This window comes from Nothobranchius furzeri, chromosome 5, assembly GCF_043380555.1.
Source record: "Nothobranchius furzeri strain GRZ-AD chromosome 5, NfurGRZ-RIMD1, whole genome shotgun sequence".
Lineage (NCBI taxonomy): Eukaryota > Metazoa > Chordata > Actinopteri > Cyprinodontiformes > Nothobranchiidae > Nothobranchius > Nothobranchius furzeri.
In genome coordinates this window covers 76098172-76121886 of record NC_091745.1, presented here as the reverse complement: position 1 = coordinate 76121886, position 23715 = coordinate 76098172, and the positions used below count along the sequence as shown (strand labels likewise).

Genomic DNA, 23715 nt, shown 5'->3' with positions numbered 1-23715 from the left:
AAAGTCATAGGTCTCCTTTAAGACTTTTTGTCTCATACCAACAAAGATGTTTTGATTTTCTGTTTTGTCGTAGGTATTGTCAGGGTGTGATGTCTCCTGGATGTTTTACTCTATTCATAATCTCTGCAATATTTGTATACGCAGGAAAAAGTCCAACACACAATCTGCATTTTTATTTTATTTCATAAATTTCTTTAATTTTTTTCTCCATTTTACTTTTCAAATGTGAATGTTCACAGTTGACACCACACAAAATTCAACCTGAACTGATAAAAGATATTTTTTCTTGATATAAAATAATAAATTCATCAAACTAAAATCATGGAGCATGTTTTTTTTATCATGTCCCTGTGTTTTTCCTGTCATCCGCTGAAGTAATCGTCTCTTTTTAAAGAAGCATCAGCAGCCCTCCCTTCACAAAGAGGGGTGAAACACGAGGACAGTGTTGCTGCGCGTCACGGACCCAACATGAAACGTGTGGATAAAAATAAAAACGAGGCGACCCTTTTGATTCCTCCAGTGAAAACCAATACTGCACCTCGTTTTCAAAGTAATGGATGTCGTTTCTCCATCCTGAATCGCTGAAATGAGATCAAACACGTATATAAAAAAATAAAATGGGAGACAATTACTCATGAGTGAGCGTTCTCATTCACATTCACGTTTCTTCTGCCTCTGACCACAAACGTCAGACACCTGAAGTTTTCAACATCAAGGGGAAAAATAAGCATTTGATTTAAATGGCATCATAGCGTGAACGTTCTGCTTTATTTGCTCCCAAGTATTGGAAAAAAATAAATTACATTTAACATTAAATTAAATTAAAAGTGAAAACTTTGAGACGATTTGATCACAATTGTGCCTGAAATGTTGATGCAGGTTTTTCAGTCTCTCAGTCCTTTAAAAATGCGTCCTTCATGCACTAGTTTCATTTCAGTGATTCAGTGTTTGCCTTCATTCTAGAGGGAGGAAACAGGAGGAAGAGGCAGGTAACAACAGTCCGTCTGATCAGTTTGTCAGTGGCTATGTGGCCTCCTCCTCCCACTCTCTCGTGTGCAGCAGTACGAAGAGTCGAGTGGCACTACTGGGAACAAAACTACCTGCTCTCATGGACTTACCTTCACCTCGGGACAGGTGACCAGAAACAAACACGACGACACAAAAACAGAAGATTAAAACGTAAATAAATACTCTTGACGCCCAAAAAATATTGGATTTTGAAATTAAAGGAACTAAATTATTCTGAAATGAAATAATGCTTTTTAAAGGAAAAGATAAACGTTTGTTTGATTTTTTCCTTTATATATACAGATGTCGACATTTTTCTCTGAGGGGCAGATGAATGAAAAAGGGGGCAGCGTGTGCGACGGAGGAGGCAGAAAGGTGAGCGAAGTAGTGGCGAAGCTTCCTCAAAGAAGAAACGGATTGGTACTTGCTCCCGTTGTCCCGCCACCTCCCATGGGTCCCCCCGCTCCCATTACTCCTCCTGCTCCTGTGGGCCCACCCAAAATCTTTTGAGGGGGTGGCATTACTCCTGGCCCCAAAAGAGCAGCGGCTGGGGGTCCCATCGGGGAGAGACCGCCAAATGGCATTCCCATGGGGCTGGCCTGCATCGTGCCCAGGCCGAGTCCTGGAGCCCCTATTCCCATGCTCATGGGCCCCATGCCCATTCCTGGTTGAACCATGCCCAGCATGGGGTTGGGAGGCAGAGGACTGGTGCGAAGGCCGCTCAGGCCTAAAGATGAGGGCTGGGGGGAGATTGAGGTCATGGCAGGGGCAACGCCAAAAGGGTTGGAGGAGGCAGGTGTTGGAGAAACCCCCCTGCTGGAGATCGTACTACCTGGAGTCACAGCCATGCCTGGAGCTGGAGATGAACCTGCAACCATAGATAAATCACATTGATTTCATGTCATTTTGATTTTATACAGCAGAAACCCGTACAATAGAGACACATGTTGTGGTACCAGCACCTGAACCACTCAGAACCTGCATTTTCAATTTTTAATAATATAAGTACTTAATTTTTTTTTAGCAAAAAAATAAATAAAATAAACTGCAAACTTTCAGTGCAAACAGCAAACTATAGTTTAACAAACACCTTTCTATTTAGAGCAAGAATAAGACACACAATTGAAATGTTTTTATTGAAAACATAATTGCAGCATTAATCTTTTTATGCAAAACAAAAGTAGACAGCATGAAGAAAACGTGCAAACTATTATCTATTCTTTGGTGAAAGGAAATATGAAACATCTACCATAAAAACCTGGAATAAAAGCTGTTTAGCTCCCAAATAAACCAAATAAATGTATAAACATAGTAAATAAATAAGAAGTGAAACAACAGCATGTACAGCATTAGGAGTCCTAGCAACTTTGCAATGGAGGAGGAAAGTTCTAGACTCAGGTCTGCCTTTCTTTTATTTGCAGTTTATTTGTTTCAGCTCGCAAACTAATGCCATGAACAACAAGGTGCTTTATTAAGGTTGGTTTATGCTTGACGCGTCTGCGAGGTTCGCACGGTGAAATTGCGTCTTTTTAACAACCACGCCCCTCCACCGCGCCTCCGCTCGGCCCAAAATTTCCGCAACGCGCACCTAGGAAATTTTCTAACCACACAGACGGACGCGGAAAAACATGGCGGACTGGCAAGAACTAGTTCGGCAGAGGTTCGTAAATACGGACATGTGTATGGTTCAGCTCTCAGAGATCACCGTGATCAACGTGTTGTTAATAATTCTTGGAGAGAAATAGCTCGCACTGTCGGAAAAGACGAGGACGCTGTTAAAAATGCTGGAATGCCATGTTGTAAACAACAGTAATTTCTACTTCTACTATGGTGTAGTGTTGGATGAATGCCGTAGAGCTCCATGCTGCCCCCTACAGTTTGGGAGAATATTGGCTCACCGCAGAGACGAGCCGCATGAACCATAAACGCTGCAAGTTGTGAAGCGTGTTCCAGCCGCGAGCCGCATCACCAAGCGGAAACTGAATGAGTCAAGCATAAACCAAGCTTTAAAGCTTCCTTCCCGAGTTTTTCTCTCATCCGATGGCACCATCTAGTGGCTGACAAGCGTATCACACAAAAATGCTGATCCTCTGTTTTATTAAGATGGCGACTCCACGTTTCAGTTTTTAAATGTGCTTCTGTAGCCGACAAACAGCTAAAAAACGTTTTACAACTATTATTCTCATGTCATGTTGTGTTTTCATATATTTATATTTTAGAAAATTTCTTGTCCGTGAAAAGTTCATCAACTCTGCATCAGCCGAGGTATTCCTTAAATTTGAAACGTCTAAGCGGTAGTCTAACGCTTTTGGTTAGTTCTGGTTGGCGCTCAGTTTCCTATTGCACGGAGCTCTGCCGGGCAGGGGGCGTGGTTAGCAAAAAACAAAAAAAAGATGTATTGCTTATATTATATCACAGTACATGATAAGATAATCACTTTTACAGATTTCTGACAAATTATACATCATTTCTGAAAGAGGAAAACTCCGGAAAGCAGCTTTAATTTGCTGGTGTCTCCACATTTACCAACAGATCTTACCACAGATGTTACATTTAACTCTGTTGCCGTTTACTTTCACAAAACACAACCAAAACTCGAGTTTTCCGCGTTTTCCTGCTCGGTGAACTTGGGAGAAATGTTGCAAGAAAGAGAGAGCGGCGTTCTTCAGTTATGTAATGCGCAGCCGAAGGAACGTGGCGGCGCAGCTCCTAAACTGGAACGTTTTATTAGGAAAGAACTGAAATCTAGCACAGAAAGTTTGGTACCCAGTCCTATAAATGTAGGTAGCGCATGTTGATGACGTCATCAAGCGGCGTCTGTTGAGGCTGAAATCATGGAGCCTGTGGTGGAGGAGGTTCTCATAAAGACCGGTGCAACATCGGTCATTTGGACTTGGTTTGGCTTTAAGGAGTCGGATGTGGACCAGAACAGTATAATCTGCAAAGTATGCCGGAAGAAAGTATTAGTGAATAGAGGGAATACATCTAATTTGTTTTACCACCTCAAAACGAAGCACGTTGTGGAATACGAAGAAAGCCAAAAACCGCGTCCTCAACGAACGCCCAGTCAGTCGAGCGGTAAGAAAAAAGGTGGTCTTACACACCAGCAGACGGATATTTTACAAGCATTTGCTAAAGGCACTCAGTATGAGAGAAATAATCAACGGTGGATTGATACTACAAATGCCATTACCACGTACCTGTGTAAGGACATGGTGCCGTTTCTTACGGTGGAGAAAAGCGGCTTTCGGGACACGATTAAGACGCTCGATCCACGTTACGAGTGTGTTTATTCTGCTGCTGCAATGTATCTGGTATGTGAGTATGTTTAGAAACAGTTGTTTTTGACATATATACACAAGAAAGTTATATATCTCAATATATACCGTTACCGCACATTTTTCAAATTATATCGCAATATAGATTTTAGGCTGTATCGCCCACCCCTACAACATGGCTAACCCTAAAAATAACAAGATGCCAATAAATAGAAAAATTGATTTCAGCTGCATCTGACCTGTGTTTTGAAGGAAGGGGTTGTTTGTTGAAGATGCAGAGATGGAAGGAGGCGGCGCCTGTTTGGGTTTGGGCGTAGAAGACACCAGGGAATCGAGGTCAACAAGTGCTGCGTTGGGGCCGAGGAAGGACTCGGGGGTTTTACGAACAGGAAGTGAAGAACCAAGTGAAGAAAGGTCAAAGGGCACCGGTGAGCCTGTGCCGTCAACGCCTGTTGTCGAAGACCCTCGCCGCTCTGGATCGCCTGTGTGCAGGTGGGGGTGGACGAAGAGAATGTGGAACATTACGAGTGTAAAACAGAGCGTGAACACACACCTGGCTGCTCACACACACTACAGGAGGATGAAATGTCAGACGGGACAACTGTTGAGTAACGCGACTGAAAATCTTTGTGTAAAACGTGAAAATCCCTTCATATGTGTTTGTGAGTCCATGAAGCTTCAGTGTGGATGTACCTGTGCCGTTAGTATGTTTGGCGGAGCCACTCCAGATGTCGGAGGAGGAGACGGGGTCAGAGGCAGGGAGGGCCCCCTCCCCCACCCAGGGGTTTACCGGCCCCCCTGAGGAGGATGTGCTGGGTGGCACTGGGGAGCCCCAGGGGTCAGCACTGGGGGGGGTCACAGCTACAGGGAAGGGGAGGAGATGCATGGGAGGGGAGGGTTAACACAACACCTTACAGGTACAACCCACAGAAAGGAGGAAGCAGGAAGCTGGACTGGGTTCAAACAGTGGCTTTTCTCTCTCCCTAACCTCTTAATGAAACTGGTTTTACTGGTGAAGACGGAACAGGGACACTTTTCTCAGCCGTCCACCAAATCACCCTGATTTAACACCCAAAGACGAGTGGAGGTAAAGGAGAGATAAGAGATAACACCAAGCGTTAAAATAAAGGCGTGAAAGGGCAACAGAAGGAACAGCTCTGGTTGAGACGCAGCCAGTCCTGAGTAGAAACGAGAGGATAAGAATCTCTGCTTTAGATACATTAGGAGAATGAATGGATGAACGGATTCAACATGCTGGCTTTCCTCGTGACAAAATGAAAGCATCTAGGGCGGATGAGGAGATCAAATGACAGCAAGGCATGACTGAACATGAATTATGGGATGTGGTACTATGAAGGTTGAGGTGTTTACATCCTCTTTCAGCTGGAAACTCACTTCTGTTTAACGACTTTTACCCACCTGATCGCTTTACTAACAACTGTGACGGCTTACCGGAGTTTCCCCACGGGTCCACGTTGTTCACTTTGTTGGAAGACTCCCCCCAGGGGTCCGGAGGAGGGGCTACAGTGGGCGGGGCCCCCCCACCCCAAGGGTCAGAACTCGTGGGGGATGTTGGTGATGCTACTCCCCATGGATCTGTGGGCGCTGCGCCCCACGGCCCAGAGGAAGTGGGACCAGCGAGCGTGAGTGGGGGTGAAGGGCCAGCAGAGCTCACGGTGGCAGTAGCAGGGGCTCCCCAGGGGTCTACAGCACTCAGCTCCATCAGTGCACTCTGTAGAGAAAATAAATGAACACAGAGAAGGGAGGCATAAACACGACACTGACCACATATTGTAAGTGAATTCATACTATGACTTGATTTGAGGTTTTTTTTTTGTGTGGAAAAAACCAAAAAGAACCCACTGCTGCTTTTTAAAAGCTCTTCAAAAATGTAAATCATGTCCTAGTTTCACTTACTGTCGCATTTCTGCTACAGAGGCTCAGTCTGCATGAATTGTGAAAGCAAACAATAACTCTGAAGCAACAGGGAACCTAATTCACGCCCATCTACTTCCGGACTATGGTTCCCCGGAAGAACGAATAAATGAATGCAAGTCAACGGGGCTAAAACACTATTTTCTAATTCCGCTTGTTTTGTACCATAGATTTCACATATGATGTCCGTGAATTTTTAAGACACATTTTGATGCCACGAAAGTGCTTATTTTTAACTCATTCACTGCCAGTGATGACTAAAATCGTCATTTGCATTTTTTTTTTTACTGTGTGGGCGTCGGACGAGCCCCCGCACCGTGAGAACAAACATCTCAGCTCTAAAGCCGATCTTCATCCGCAAACGTCACATGTCACGTGATCAGGAAGCAGAACATCCATGTGTTAGGCGATCATTTTGGGCCTCTGCTGTAAAAAAGTGAGGCGTGAACCGGAAAAGCGTCTGCCGATCACAATTCAACAACGGATTATGAAAGAACGGATAACGCTCGAAACGCGCGGATTCTTCCTGATGTAAGAGGTGAGTCTCCGCTTTGTTTTGGTGTCGACATCATCCTAGCGCTCAACGTTGTGTCACTCATTGTCAAGTAAATATTGTTATTATAGCTTAATTTCTTGACTGTTAAAACATCTGGTGCTCCTTAAGAATAAATAAACACTGGATTCATCCTGTAACCCTGTCATCCTGTAGCCTTTACAGGGAGGAAGTGACCTTCGAGCTGCTTCTGGCAGACCAAGCGAGTCGGTTTTATCAGTAACACTCCCATGAGAAAGTCTAGAAACTGCTTTGTTGATTTAGTGTGTGCACCTGGGCGGAGACTCCCTTTCACTAGCAGCTTCCAGCCTGAAAGTCTACGTAATAGCTTAAGGAATGTGAATTGTGCGTGTGTGCTTGTGTTTTCAATAAATGCTGTCGGAGGACGGAAGTCCAATGAGAATGAACTAATTCACTCTTGGTGTGTACTGATTCTTCTCTCCACTTTGCAAAATCTAAATTGACTGTTTATAATTGGTATTGGTGTTGATTGATTGATTGATTGATTACTATAACCCCCTGTGCATTAAACTTTCTCTAAGGTAATCCTGGATTGATAAATTACCTAACACTCTTAAAAAAAAACAGTAAAAACAGTGAGAAACGCTGGCAGCAAAGGGCTTTACCGATCAGGAAACGACTGGAAGTGAATGAGTTGGGGGGGGGGGGTATTTTAGGTTTTGTGTGAAAATAAGTCCAAGACTACAAATGCGCATCATCAAAGTGACGCCATCGAGCCAGACACAGAGAAAAGCAGAGGGACAATGGCTGTAAGTTCAGGAGGAAAGAACCAACATAAATCTGGCCATGTGGTGAGTAGCAGCTACGCTAGGGGAGAGGAGATTCTGCGGTGACGTCATTTATGCGACGTGCCGACGTCTGATTTGTAGTCATGCTAATTACGAACTTTTACAAGCTGATGAATCTCAAAGTACGTGACAGGCGTGGTGGATACACACATCGTTACTTTTTATTGAAACAGCAGTCCAACATATGTGTGATCCAGGGCGTAAGGCAAAGCAGATTAGAAAATAGCACTTTCAGCCTCGTTGGCTTGCATTCATTTCTTCGTTCTTCCAGGAGCCGACCAGAAAGGGAGGAGACTTAGGCTCCCTATTGACCCTTTGCACGTGACGTCACACCACTCATGTGACCGCCCCCTTCGCCATGATGGACGGCAAAAAGACCGTTTACACCCGTAGAAACTCCAGTGAAGGTAGTCAAAACAAGTCAGTTTGTAGCTTTTTATCGCTTTTATTTAGGTGATTTGACAGTAAAATGGTTTTAGCTTGCTGCGTGGTCGGCTGCACTAACAGACAAGGATGTAAACTCAACTCCTTTTGTTTTTTTAATAACTTTGATGGAGACTGAGGACGGAGATGAACTGCAGCGATCAAGCAGCCCTCAGATTTGCAGCGAACATGTTTTTACCGGGTAAGATTAACGTTAATTTATTTCACGAGGAAGACAGGGACAGGGATGAATGTGATGTGTTTATACTGGTTATTGATAAACCTGATGGATGGGTATTTCACCACGGAGGATGCGCTCCGTCCACTGTCGTGTACAGCGAGACAATTATTAACAATATTAAAGCTCCGATGTATGATTACGTGGGTTAAAATTACGTTATTTATTCATATGAGCGTTGGCGTTCAGAGATCTTCTCATTCCGGTGTGAGAGCAGCAGCTGAACCCGGTAACACCACCAGCAACAGAAGCTGGTAGGGATCCGGACTTTTTAAAAATCAGCTTCGGTGTAAAGTGAAACGCTGTTTACAACATAAAGTTATAAATCCAGAGGGGTGAATTTAGGCAAAGTCAGCGGTGAACAGCTGCAGAGAGAACGTAAGCTAACGTTGGTAAGCTAGTTAGCATACCGCTAGATGCACTACTTCTTCTGATAACTGAACTGGGCAAGAACTAGTGGAAGGAATGCTGGAGGAGTTTTGTTTTTGTTTTGATCGCAAAAACAATTTCAGGCTCTTCTTTTCCCTTTGTTTAGTACTCGTGTCGCTCACTGTTTACATGCTTTTGCCGTCCAGCATGGTGGACCCACGTGATTAGGTGACGTCGGTGCAAAGGGTCAAAAGGTTTGATTTTTTTATTTTATACAAACTTTATGAGAACTCCTGTTATTCTGTTATGTGCACAGTTGCTGTGTAAAACCTTTTGGCAGTGAATGGGACGGACTACAAACACACATCTGACATATGTAGCAGATGAAGCTAAAGCCATGAGAGTGAGAAATCATCCACACACTGACTGATGTTTCACACACCTCTTCTGGTTTGGGTTTCTCCCTCTTGCTCTCTTCAATGGCCATCTGCAGTCTCAGATCATCGCCTCTGCGAAGCCGCTCCTCCTGCCAGTCACACACACACACACACGCACGCACACACACACACACACACACACACACACACACACACACACACACACACACACACACACACACACACACACACACACACACACACACACACACACACACACACACACACACACACACACACACACACACACACTTACTGGACAACTAATCTCTGAACCTGTGGAAACTGATACTTCATTCATGATTAACACTAATCAACCAATTAATCCAATAGTCATGCATGTTAGAAGGCCCGAGGAAGCTTTCTTACTTTAATGAAGTTTTACTCGGGAAACAAGTCAAATGGAAAACAAAAATAAATGTAACTTTAGACGGTTTAGATGAAGAAACTGCTGATTCTGCTCCATTTCTGTCATGATAAATGATAGCGCCTCTCAGAGGAAGGACTCCAAAGTGCTTTACACTACAGTGTATCATTCGTCCATTCACACACACATTCACACACTGGTGGGGATGAGCTACAATGTAGCTACAGCTGCCCTGGGGCGCACTGACAGAGGCGAGGCTGCCGAGCACAGGCGCCACCGGTCCCTCCGACCACCACCAGCAGGCAAGTTGGGTTAAGTGTCTTGCCCAAGGACACAACAGCAGAATTCTCTGTCCGGAGCCGGGATCGAACCAGCAACCTTCCGATTACTGGACAACCCGCTCAACCTGTTGAGCTACTGCTGCCTACTACAGCCAAACCAATGGATGAAAGCAGATAAACATTCTATCAGTTAACCAGCTCTACTCTATTATTAAGAATCTTTTAGATGCATTTAAACAAACCACCTTTTATACAACTATTACAGAAATGATTGACTATCAATCAGTAAATTAACCAACATCAATACCATCCTCTTGGAAACACCCACTTTGATTCACAGACTTAAAGGGACTTTACTGACTTTTGAATTTTTATGCTCGCGATTGCCCCCTCAGGCCAAAAGCGTAATGGCAGCTTCAATAGTAGGCTCGTGCACGAGGCGCGCATGCTGTACGTGCGCACTCCTTAACGAAAATAACAGCTGAGACAGTTCCGTGTGTGTGTGTGTGTGTGTGTGTGTGTGTGTGTGTAGCCATTAATGTAAAAAAGAAACTAAATGAATTAAGTTCACACCCAGAATTGAACCCAGGTCTTCTGCATGAGAGTCAGACATCTTACAAGGTGAGCTACACTCTAGTAACATTCACAGTATCTGTAACATTTATATCCTTGATGACAGCTGAAACAACATCAAACCAAAGAACGGTTCGGAGTGAAAATGGCTATTTTGTTGATATTTTGCAGGAAATATCTAGAAGAAAGTTCTACAGAAAGTAGCTAAGGGTCCTCAGAAATGTAGCTAGCTTTGTCACTAGGCATTAGGAACAGCGACAAAGTGGCACTGCCTCTCTCTCTGCTGCTAAAGCTACAGATAGCAAATGCTACGGGCGATGCCTGAGCGTGAACGCGCATGAAGCAGCCTGCTCGACCCGAGCATCTCTCTTTTTCTGTGATTTTACAGAAAAACAAGCAATCACAGTAAAAATGCCAGGGCTCATTCTACAGGACCAGGGCATTGCAGGAGAATGTATGAAGAAGACATTTATTATTTCTATACACGTTTTGGCTGTCAAACTTCCATAATGTCCCTTTAACTCAGGTAGTTCAGTCAGCTGACCAACGTACTACTTGAACCCCAAGTTTTGCACCAAGTAAACAAATCAATATAAAGTTATTACAGCAAGAAAAGGTGCAGCAGGTAAGAAAGTTTTTCAGATCAGTGCTGCAGTTGAATGCATGCTACAAGAAACGGAGGGGGAAAAAATCAATACTTACAACACATCCATTCATGAATATGTCATGTATTGGCAAATATCATGCAAATTAATTAATTACGTTTGATTACTGTTCAATCCTTTCAGGGTTTGGCACGTTTTTAGGATTATGAAGGGATGTGACGCGGAACAGCAAAGTCATTTATCGCAGAATAACTGCAGTCTTGTGCAAAAAAGAAAAAAACACATCCAAGAAAATCCCAAAAGACAAAAGCAAGCATAAAGTTTGTTGATTAATCAATATTTGGTATGCACTTGAGTAATTCCAAGTGACAGGAAAATAGATAGTTGATGACGGGCTCTCCACTCAGCAGAACACACTCTCTGCCCCTGACCTTTTGGTGAATCTCTTTGCTGAGTGTGATTGCATAGCGAAGCTCTGCATCCTCCAGAGGGTCCGCGCTATTCTGGGGGAGGTCAGTGGTTAAATGGTGAGAGCCAAGCTAGGTGTTCTGCAGCAGCAGATAATACGATTACACTGTTGCTGCATTGCACTGAAACAGCAAATGTTGCTTAAAAAAAAAAAAAAAGAGCGTGTAAGCTAGCGCTGCAGGCTAATAAAGAACTCTGTGATACCTGTTCTGCCTCTTCTTTGCTCATGGCCAAAGCCAGCTGAAGCTGAAGGTCTTCCTCCCCTGAGCTCTGAGGCCACGCCTGCTCAGGATCTGCCCCTAAAGAATGAGAGCCCATGGACAGGCTGCCACCAAGGCTGGGGGCTGATGGGGCTGAGGATGCTGCAGTGGACACACATATGAGAAATATGGCTTGTATCCAACCACTGGTTTATTGGAGTTTAATGTAGATGACTTGCCACTAGTGGTTTGTGCCATTTTTTCTTTGGTTTTGAGGGCGTGGATCCTCTCCTCTCTTAGTTTTTCTTCATCTTTCAATAAGGTCACAAGTTGTTTGGCTTTCTCTCGTACATTCAGACCCTGGAAGAAAAATAAAGATGTGAGGAAACAAATATCAGCTTCTCCTGATATTTTTTACAATATTTGTGGCATAACTTTACAAAATATGAGTTTGTTTTGAGATCTTTGTAAAGTGTTACTGAACAATATTTCTGCAGCAGGCATAGCTCACACTTTACTCCAGAGGCCTTTGCTGTTTTGACCCAAGTAAAGCAAATAAAAGAGCAACACACTGAACTGAAACACGAGCCCAGCCTGCCTCTCTCCGTCACAGCCAACAGCATAACAAGAGAACAGGCAGAAAAAACACCTTGTTTCGTTCACGTGAAAGACCACAAGTAGCTAAAAACACCTGCAGAGGCATTTGCTTTGTTCTCCATTCTTTACAAGTTTATAGTTTGCAAGATCGAATTACAAAATAAAAGTCTCAGCTTTTTGTTTAAAGCTACAATCAAGTTTTCGACCTCTCAAGACTTTTCAAATGTTCGTAAAAGTGATAGTCTTACCCTGTACTGTGACGATGCAGGCAATACCCCACTTATTTATTTATTTATTTTGCTAAGCCCGTCCCGTAGAGCTCCAAGCAATTTGAATTGAGCACCGCTCAGCATTAGCCAATAGTGTTAAAGATCTGCTTACGTACAGATGTCAATCACTGAACGTGCAAGAGCATTTGAGGACTACCTAGACTGATGCAGAGTTATCGATTATATATATATATATATATATATACACACATATACATATATATGTATATACATATATATATATATATATATGTATATACATATATATATATATATATATACACATACATATATATATATATATATATATATATATACATATACACACACATATATATATATACATATACACACACATATATATATATACATATACACACACACACATATATATATACATATACACACACATATATATATACATATACACACACATATATATATACATATACACACACACACACATATATATATATATATATATATATATATATATGTGTGTGTGTGTGTATGAATAAATAGCATAATGCGAGAATAATAATTGTAAAGCTCAGATGCACCTAAATCAGGAAGTACAAATCAGCTGTTGGAGAAAGTAGCTTCACAAGGCAGGTTTCTGACCCTTATTTCCTGACATTTGGACATCTCTCATCTGATTGGATAACAGCAACGCGACTCTACCACTAACTCTGTTTTCTCTGCAACGTTGATGTTTTATCTCTTCAAATAACACAAGTCTGGAGGAGTTCTGCTGTGTGGTGGAGTTGTTAGGCTAACGGTTAGCTTCTACTAACAGAGACGTTCTCTGCGGTTTTCTGGACGCTAAACCAACAACAGCCTTCCCCGTCGTGAGCCAAGATGGGTGAGTCCATGAATGTTAAGGGACAGTGTGACGTAGATCTGTCAGGCTTTTCTAATCCTAGAGTTTCACCGTCTGTTTTCTATCAGAAGCTAATGCAGGAGATAGGTGTAGGAGACTATTTCCATGTTCAGCCTGCATGAAACACTCAGAGTGATTATAATCAGAATGATTAAAAAACATTTTTTCAGTATTCCACATCTTCAAGGACTTTATGAACACAGTGAGACTGGTCTCACTCATCAGACACTTAAAGTAAACTGATATTTATATAAAATGCAACATTAATATAAATTTATAGCATTACCATCTCTGTTATTATAAAAAAGGAAGAAATTTGAGACCTGGAAAAGTATTGCTGATGGCAAATAATAATAATAATAATAATAATAATAACAGTGATGCACCGATATGAAAATTTGGGCTGATGCCGATATCCGATATTAAGATCCCTGTTATGGCCGATAACTGATATTTGCCAATACTGATATACCGACATTAATGAGTCTAAAATCAGCAGATTTTGTATAGAACGAAAATTATTAAAGCTGAATTTACGTTATTATGTACACACACCACACACATTTATGCTTCTGAGATGATTACAATCACTGTCACATGACTCAACAATTACACATCACCCCCTCACCCTCTGAAACAGATGAACAAATTGAGACAATATGGAAAAAATATTGGTTGTTAATATCGGCCCGGTTTTATTTATCGAACCGACACAGATATGTTAAAAAAAAGACTAACATCGGCCGATACCGATATTGATGCAGAAATAATAAAAATACACCAAGAAGGCCTTCACAGCCCTGCTGCTACACCTTATAACTGATTAACTTCTTTGTTGGGTTTAAGACGGCAGAATACTTTGTAAACTGTCCTGAAACAACAAACTGCAAGCACATGAGGAAGTGTGTCAACGGCACACAAAAACAGATTTAACCGATTAAACACATCAACTTTCCACTCAGCTGTGTTAGCATTATGGGCCATTCCCATCTGTACCGGGTCGGCCCGGGCCGGGTAGCGTAGGTTGTTTACATATCTGGGTGGCTTGGTATTTTTCCGGGCCAACCAAGGCTCATTCTCAGCCCTCTTCTCGAGGGGGTCTGCTTCAGGCCGACCAGGGCCAACACACCCACTGCTGACAGCAAATTCACACCTTCCATTAGAGCAAGCCTCTGATTGGTGGGTAGAATCAGCCCACATGGGCTTAAGACAAGGATGTGTGGAATCAACCGGGCCAGGCTGGGGCCGACTGGGGCTACCCAGCCCGGGCCGACCCGGTACAGATGGGAATGGCCCATTAGTGTGTGTTTGTGTACCTGGTCTTTGCCGTCTCTGTCTATGTACTGGAAATCCTTAAGGGTTTGGACTGCGTAGATGTTTTCTCGACACTGTTGGGCAACACGTTCTGAACCTGTCTTGATCAGGTACTCCATTAGAGTCATAGCCTGATGAAGAGGAGAAAAAAACATGAATACGTAAAAATCCATACATTTCCTTTGAATATCCCAGACTTATGTCATGAAGTTAATCACCAGATTTAACACTCATCTGCATACTTTGTATACATGTCTCCAGTTCTTCCCATGGTCATTAAGTCGCTTCCACACCATGCTCATGATTTCAGAGAAGGCCACAACATTGTAGGTCAGATCTGCAATCTCTGACATAAGAGAGCTGCTGGGACCCCATGGGTCGTTGGACGTCGCCTCTCTAACCTGGACAAAGACAGCCAGGTGAAAAACGTTATTAGCATCTATTCAGAGCCAGAATCAGATTTATTTGGTTCCAGCAGACATTGCACAATATAAAAAACATGGCAGATTTGTAAACAATGCAGACAAACATGGCTTAAGAGTAGCGATGGGTAGAGCCCTGCACGGGCCTAAAATCTGAGCCCGTGTCCGGCCCGGCCCGAGGGGGTGGAGCCCCAGGCCGACCCGGTCCGAAAAGGTTTTCAGGATTCTCTGGCCGACTTTTTTTTTTAACCTTTCGTAATGTTTTAGCGTGATAGAATGCTCAGCATTCTAATTATCTGTGAGAAGCGTTCTGCAGTTAAAAAAAGAAAGAAAAGAAAGAAAAACAGCATCAATGCAGCTTTTTTTCTAACAGAGCGTATTTTTCGAGCGGCAGATGAAATCTACGAACACTATATTAATTGGATGCGTTTGTAAATTTAATCTGCTCTGAAAATGCGCTCTTGTGCAATTAGAAAAAAAAGCAGCATTCTAATTTTCTAACTGCAGAGCACATTTTCAGAGTGGCAGATTAAATAAACGTCCCCAATTAATATAGCGTTTGTAAATTTTATCTGCCGCTCTGAAAATGCGCTCTCCAGTTAGAAAAAAACCAGCAATGAATGCTGTATTTTTTAACTGCAGAGCGAATTTATTCACAGAAAAACAGAATGCTGCCGTTTTCATGAGAATGAATGAATGGCATCAAAGTGGACATAAAATGGCATGTTAGAATAGGGGCACATGTTTCAATCAGCAGCTGGAGAATTTGTTTATATAGGCGCATTTGAGCTAACGGGTGCCGGTCCGTGAGAAGTAGGCAGGTGCTGCTGCGTTCAAGTGTTTCAGTTTTTTTATGAATTTGATTAAAAATAAAGGCGCCCGGCCCGTGTCCGAGGTAATTACACAGTCGTTGGCCCGAAGCCCCCGACCCGAGGGCCTAGGGCTTCAGTGCAGGGCTCTAGCGATGGGTACCGAATTCGGTACTTTTTAAAGTAACGACCGAATTCCATAGCACCGACTGAGCACCGATTCACGTCATTTGAAACGGTGCCTCGTTTCGATACCCGTCCTTCATAACGAGAACTTGCCTAGATAGCTGCGCATGCGCAAGAGCGTTATGTCGTCGGTCGCTGTGAGCGAGTTGTAAACAGAGCAGCATGGTAGAAAGAACGCACGCTAAAGCTTGGGTCCACTTCACTAAATGTGATGGGTAACTGGGTGATGATGAAACCAGCGACAACGATCTAAGTGAGACATCCTCATCTTAATCTGCTCCGGTAAATGTTTAAGATAATGTTAGCTTGATATGTTAGCTTCCGTTCTGCTAATGGTGCGTTCGCTTTCTCCTCGGAACTCCGATTTTCCGACTAGAAGAACATGAATGCGCTCTAAAGGTTGGCTTCACTTTACTAAATGCGACAGCTGATTGGGTGAAGATGAAACCAGCGACAACGATCTAAGTGTGAGGCATCATCGTTTTAATCTGCTCCAGCAGCTAAATAAACTGTTTAAGATAACGTTAGCTTGATATGTTAGCTTCCATTGCCACCATTGTTATCAGCTAATGGTGCGTTCGCTTTCTCCTCGGAAATTCTAACTTCCCAGTAGGAAAAATCAAATGAAAAAGGACGGCAAAAGGAATGAAGATACACAGTAAATTTAGTTCACAGTAAAGATGTTTGCTTCAGTTTAATTATCAGCTTATAAAACTACAAGGACGATGTTAAAACACAAACAGTTGTATGTTATTTATCGTGATATATATCAAATATGGTTATATATTGAGAAAATATATATTTAAAAAAGTATCTAAAATTGGTACCGTTAAGTACCGGTATCGATTCCTAGGTACCAGGAATTAGTACCGAATAAATTCAAATGTCAAAAGGTACCCATCCCTACTTAAGAGGATTTTGTGGCCAATCTTTTCGGACCAAACAATGTTTTAGATGAAAATATTAACTCAGAGCATAAGCTACAAAGAAGCAATAAAACACAAACGTCCCTTTATTAACATTACTGTTAACTATTAAGTGTCCTTAAGGTTAGGACAAAGGGCCAGGGGGGTCTGCTTAGTAATGCATCACATACTATTAAAATTATTATTATACAGTTTTTAATACTTTATTTAATTGTTTATTAATAGGGATGTCCCGTTCCGAAATCGATATCAAAAGTAATTCGATATTGGGCCAAAAACAATGTATCGGATTATGGGGGACTGCATCAAAAATCTCCGATATAAGCAGTCCGTTAAGGTTCACGTTTTTGCAGCCATTGGTTAAAAACCCTCATTATTTTTTTCATACTTACTGTTATCGGCTCTTGTTCTCCAACTGAGTAATATCACCACACTATGAAATAGGTAAAAGTATGTATGATTTGTGCGGATATCGTATCGGATTGATATCGGTATCGGCCAACACTAAAGACTGCAATATCTGTATCGTATCGGAAGTGAAAAAAGTTGTATTGGGACATCCCTGTTTATTAATACTTAACAATGCACTAAGTAACGTTAATAAAGGGACCCTTATTTAAATGCGTCACCAAGAAGAAAAATAACATCAGAAGCTGCAAAATGTTTTCCACTTAGCAGAAAATGTATGTTTAATGCTCCTGTTAGAGGGATTTAAAGAATGTAGATAGAAAAAGACAAAAAACAACCTTGATTTCAGCCTCTGAATAGTTGTGGACGATGTTCTTTACTTGTCGCCGTAGCGATGAGGTCGACATGGCAACTGACTGGCCACAGATTTCTGTTGCAATCTGAGCAGATGGACAATGAAACGTTTTATGGTTAATAAAAACAGTAATAAGAATACATAACGGTCTAGAAAAAAAATCAAGAAGGAAAAATGGAAAAAGTAAAAAAAAAAGAAAAGATTTGCGACCTTGTGGAGAAAATAAAAACAACCTCCTGTAGCATCTGTATCAGAGTACTTTGTTAAATCACGCACATTTGTTACACAAGAATGATTGAGAATGAGGCTCCTCTTCCTGGTACGGTTCTCTTTCCCTGCCTCGCCCTTCACTCATTCATGGAGTCAGTTTGTCGGTTTCTTCTTGTGGCAACATCGGGTCTGAAAACCTCAGATGGAAGGAGATGAAAACTGCAAACAAGGATAAGAAACAGATTTTAAACCTGACAGTAGAGCGGTTGTCTAACTAACCATTGGAAATACAAAGAACACATTCAGCTTCTAATTATCACATGATCTGCTGATGACCCACACAAGGCTGACTCTTACGCTTTAAAGTAGTCCGCTTCAGAAAAGATGATAAATGAACAACCTTTATAATAATCTACAAAGAAAATGAGGGAAAATTAAAATCAGGATCCCAGACTGACTGGGAAAACCTGATTTTACTTCACTGAAACTGGATTTATTTTAGCCTTACAAAAAAAGTAAACATTTAGTCAAATGCAACTTTACATGAAAGTAAAAGGACACTACTCTGTGCTGCAACCCTGAACATTACCTGAACTTTGAATTCTGCTGCTAAGAGCCCATATCTATTTACTGGGTAATAATATTCCTTATCACAGCTTTTCCTACAAACGACCAGACATCCAGGAGCCCTCGGAGAGAGAATGAGCCTGGAGGGAATGAATCTTTTAAACACCAATAACAATAGAGCCAACATTTAAAGACAAATGGTTGCAATAATATGAACAAGTGAAAAATTAAACCAGCAGATACTCACTATCTGCTTTTTCAATGATGCCAAACGTATAGTACCTGGTTTTTCAACAAAGAATGGACTCATGTCTAATAAAGGTTTAATGTGTACATTTCTCCTGCATAATTCTTGTCCACACACTGTCTCCTGAGCCTTTGTTTGCACTAGATTGCTTACACAGCAGGCTGAACAATTGCTGCTGACCACATGCATCCTTTCACTGCCATAATCTACATGTTCTCACCAAACCATGCTAAAATGATTCCCGGTGCACGCTGTGCCAAAGCCACACCCCCTTGTAACAAAAAACATCTTAAAGAGCAAGTCACCCCCAAATCAACTTTTTTTCCTGATTAACTATATAAATGCATGTCTAATTGTGCTGCAGACACGTGTAGTCAATAGTTTTGCACTCTCAAGAACCACGTGTTGTGACATCACCAAGATCTCGCGTCCAAGCCATTTACGAGGCCATGGCAGAATAAACTCAAGGAAACACTGCAACTACTAGCTAATTGTACAAGTTCTACATGTTCTCACAAAGCGCTTAGCCTGCCGGGTGACCAAGCAAAAAAGTGCTGGGGGAAACTCTGGTATCGCGCTAGATTCTTGCCAATATGCACTCCTAATATCAAAGTACTGTGCAGCCATTGCTACCAGTATTAGTCTAAATTTTCAGAATATCTCCACACATGAATACAAAAATTGAAGGTTGTTGGATCAAGTTTAACCTGAAAATGTTCATCTATCAAAAACTTTCATCTAAATGAATAAACTTCACTTTATAATCACCATCCGAGACTAGCCTTGCTGGGTAACCGAGATTCAGTGCTATTTTCCCCGTGAAAACCTTGAGTTTTCTGCACTCCGACCCAGCTGTAGCAAAACATGAGTCCAGACCCGATGGTCCAGACTGAACTCTACCACAGGTCTGCTGAAAGGAATGTCAGGAAAAATCAAGTTTAACACAAACTACCCTCTCAAAATCAACAACAACTTGTTTTATACTTGTCCAGCAATCAGAGTATAACTTTTTTATTGGAAAGTTGGTATTAAAATAAATAAATAAATAAAATTACTTTGCATCTGGCATCATGTTTTAAATCTCCATCAGCATTGGTTACATAAAAGCCATGTATAAGATATGAAAGTCAGTTTAGCGCCTCTTAAAACTCAACAACCAAGTTCACGTCCGTCACCTAATCTTAGACAAGTTCTGAAACACGTCCTTTGGCTCTCAGACATCAGACCCAGAGCAACATATCAAGTTCCATTAACTACATTTAAACTCTGCTGCTCTCGGCTACAACACTCCATCTTTGTTTCACAAGTATTACTGACACGGAGATGCCTTATCACACAGAAAACATGACATAACTAAATGGCCTAGATTATGAATAAACTACATTCAGTCTTCTTCACCAAAACAGGTAGTTCCCCTGCAAACTGCATTACCAGGCTCAGTATAACCATGATTAGTTTTACTGTGGAGCAAATACATTGCTCTAAGACTGAAGTATGATTGGGAACAAACAAATGGGTTTTTGTGCATCTCAAGTGTAATATATAAAACTATGTTTTCTTGAGCTGATCTCACAGGAATAACCTCATAATTGCTCAAAAAGGAAACCCCAAATAGGCAGGTTAGTTCACCATTTCAATCATCATACAAGGCCTTGGCTGGCTGGCCAAGCACAGGAGAGCTAGAGAGAGAGCACCCACTGAATAAAGGTCAGAACCAACAATCTGTACTGAAAGCAGATCCCACTTCCTTCATTTTACAAGTAGATTAGTGATCTAGAACCAACGGGATCAGCAGGTGTTACTCTCAACCTTTCCTCTCGCAAACTTTTTCTAAAGTTAGTTTCTTGGTTATTTTAATCAGCTGTGACCACGCTTTGCCTGCTTTTCCATAGCCACGTATCTGGGCAAAGTACAAGTACACAGTGTACTTCAGGTGGATTTCATTTCTGCAGCATGGACGCACCGAAGGAAATGTTTCTAGGGAGTTTTGGATTGAATTTGGTCTATACTGAAAGTACACATTGCAGAAGGAAAGCCATTTGCTCAGGCTCGTTGTTTATAAGAATTGTTTACAACTTTAGGGTCATATCCCAGCACATCCCATAAAAACGATTAAACACGGTAGGTTTTAAGTTCATATGGGTGGATTTAAATACATAAATAACGAATACAATAAACACAAATGTTTTAAAAAGTTGGTATCAAACTTCAACTCGTTTGTTCTGCTTTTGAACCTCCATGGAGCTGACGCACCAGAGTCCCCCCCACCCAGATAACTCACCCGGAGATAAGACAAACAACCGTTACTCAGTAAAACAATTACAGTTTATGCTGGTACACCCTATCAGCGAAAAAAACGTTAGCAATCAAACAGCTGTGCAGCTGCTAACGTGAGCTACAGCATTAAACTAGCATCACTGTGCCACTAAGTCCGATGGTGACTGGGAAGAATGAACGAAAACGTCCAACTAACGGTAGCTGTCATTTAGCAACTCTCACCACAAGCTAATCGAAAGTGTTGACTAGCACTTTGCTACTCAGCTCTGAAAAGTCTGTGCAAAAAATAGTCACAAGATGGGACACGAGGGTGCAGCTTGGCACGAACAGGCAATCTACTAAAAACCCATGAAATTTCCAGACATAACAAGGAGTTACAGCAGACTAGACTCGAAGGTTACCTGCCAGTTTGATTGATAAAGAAATCACTTGATGCTAGCGAACTAGCTTCTGATGCTAATTCGCAACCTGACTGCTACATTGTGTGAGAATTAGATGACAGGGACACCTCCTGCTTTGGGACAGCGTCGGCTACACTCGTTCAAAAGACAACACGTCACAAAAGATTGACAACGTGACAAAATAACCATCTAGATAACATAAATACTGACCCTGTTGTAGCCTGGATGTACGAGGAGATGGCCGAACTTCCGCTTCCGTTCTCGCCTACAGGAAAGACCGCACCTCCTGATTTTTTTAAAACTTTATTTAATAATTATTTACAGTTTTATCACCAAATAAATGACATTGAATATGATCTTTTAACGATGTCATACCACGCAATCTAAGCAATATAAAGTTATATTATGGAAAAATCTTATTTGGTGAAAATATGCAGAATAGAATAGAATAGAATAGAATAGAATAGAATAGAATAGAATAGAATTTATTATTCCCACAGTGGGGAAATTCACTCGTTACAGCAGCACATACACTTAGAGAAAAGGAAGAAAAATAAACAAGATTACTGGTAAATACACAAATGCAGTAAACTTTTATTAATACGTGAAATGAATATATAAGAATGACAACAACACCATAAACAATATAATCAACAACAACAACAGCAACAATATTAATAATAATAAAATTAAATAAAAGTCACTCTACCTGGACTTGATTCATGAAGACTGCAACAAGCTATTTTAAAACAGCTTTTATTTCCATGATCTTATCAGACTCATATCTAACATTTATAGCAATTTGTATACTACAAACATGGGTGACACTACCGCAATCAAAACAGGTCTATACACAAGTATTTTTACTATATAATGAAGGAAAATCTTATGTTCCAATACAGGTACCACATTTTTAAGCCATTAATTATTAGCATTTGCTGCGTAACAACTCCCTGTTAAAAATAGATTCACAGGCAACACTTTAATGTGACTAAAAAACAAAAGCATTTGATTATTTGTACAAAATAAAAAAAGTCATCTCAGAACAGTTACAAAAATGAATTATATTAATTGCAAATCCAGTGACACTCACTGTACAATCAAGTCCAATTACTGCTGGTGTAATCCTGTTTCATGAAGATCATTTCAGTCATGATTAATATTTATTTCACTTTTATGAGATCCAGTTTACGCTGTTTACTACTTTGATGATAATACACTTAAAAAAGCCTAGACCAAAAAGAGGGGACACAAGAGCATACTAACTGATTTGCAAAAAGTTGCAAGATGTTGAGAAAGTTTAAACTAATAAACACAAATCTTAATTTAGATGTAATAAAATCCATTTAGTTACAACGGATACATGTCATATCAGTCTGATTTATTTATTCTGGAGTGTGATAGCAGGCTTGTCCACAAAGAGGCACCATTTACCTACCTTTAACCTCAGATGAAACCAGAACAGCCGCCTTCACCTGCCAGTAAATTCATAATTAACACAAGACAAACTCTGTAGAAGACAGCAACACCAACAGCTGGCATACATGTGTTACAAGCTTGGATTTCATTCTGCAGACTGCCATTCACAGTGACTGCAGTTCATGTGCTGAGCATCACAGAAAATCATACGCTTAAAGATACACTCGTGAAAAAAAGGTGAATATCATACACTGTGACCTGATGTTGCTGTAATTAATATTAACAGAAACACGCCTGTCTTCCTGTTTGGGGCATGTCATTTCATTAACAACATAACTGTCTGCAGGAGGTGTTCAGAAAGAATAGACTCCATGTGAAAACTTTCTGGTGGTCCGCATCTGGATCTGCACTGCGCTGGAGCCGATGTGAATTATCTGATTACTCAATGATTTTTGGTGTATGTGAAAGGCGTCGGGAATCCAGACTGCATTGGTTTTTTGGTGTAAACAAGGCTTAAGTGATTAAGAGAATCAGAATCAGAATCAGAATCAGAATCAGAAAAGGTTTATTGCCATTGTCAGTGAACAAGCAGTTCACAAACTAGGAACTTGTTTCGGTACTAATGTGCTACACATAACATGAATAATAAATTTCAGAAATAGAATAAGTAGAATAAAATATAATAAAACTAGCATAAAACATTCAGCTATAAAAAAGGCAGGTAATGGTAATATGGCCGGTAACGTGACGTTATGTCAAGTACAGCAGACAAACATGGTTGTGTATTTATAAGCTGTTCACAAGTCTAACGGCAGATGGAAAGAAGCTGTTCTTATGGCGGGAGGTTCTGGTCTGGATGGACCGTAACCTCCTGCCTGAGGGAA

The 23715-nt window shown here is 41.3% G+C and overlaps 1 protein-coding gene across 3 annotated transcripts; it reads right to left on the bottom strand.

The window, feature by feature from the left end:
• Nucleotides 1-1281: 1281 nt before the first annotated feature.
• On the bottom strand, nucleotides 1282-21700 carry epn1a (epsin 1a). 3 transcript variants are annotated; one of them, XM_015950547.3, is made up of 13 exons: nucleotides 21623-21700; nucleotides 17987-18139; nucleotides 17694-17795; nucleotides 14847-15005; nucleotides 14607-14735; nucleotides 11784-11904; nucleotides 11549-11706; nucleotides 11308-11379; nucleotides 9056-9139; nucleotides 5739-6018; nucleotides 4980-5147; nucleotides 4526-4768; nucleotides 1282-1876 (listed from the first exon to the last, which is right to left on the bottom strand). In XM_015950547.3, the coding sequence occupies exons 3-13, from the start codon at nucleotides 17760-17762 to the stop codon at nucleotides 1410-1412; spliced, it is 1950 nt and encodes a 649-aa protein (XP_015806033.1). In that variant the 5' UTR covers nucleotides 17763-17795; nucleotides 17987-18139; nucleotides 21623-21700; the 3' UTR covers nucleotides 1282-1409. The 3 variants fall into 3 exon arrangements, with proteins under 3 accessions (XP_015806033.1, XP_015806036.1, XP_015806035.1); XM_015950550.3 differs by lacking the exon at nucleotides 4980-5147; XM_015950549.3 differs by lacking the exon at nucleotides 11308-11379.
• Nucleotides 21701-23715: the final 2015 nt, after the last annotated feature.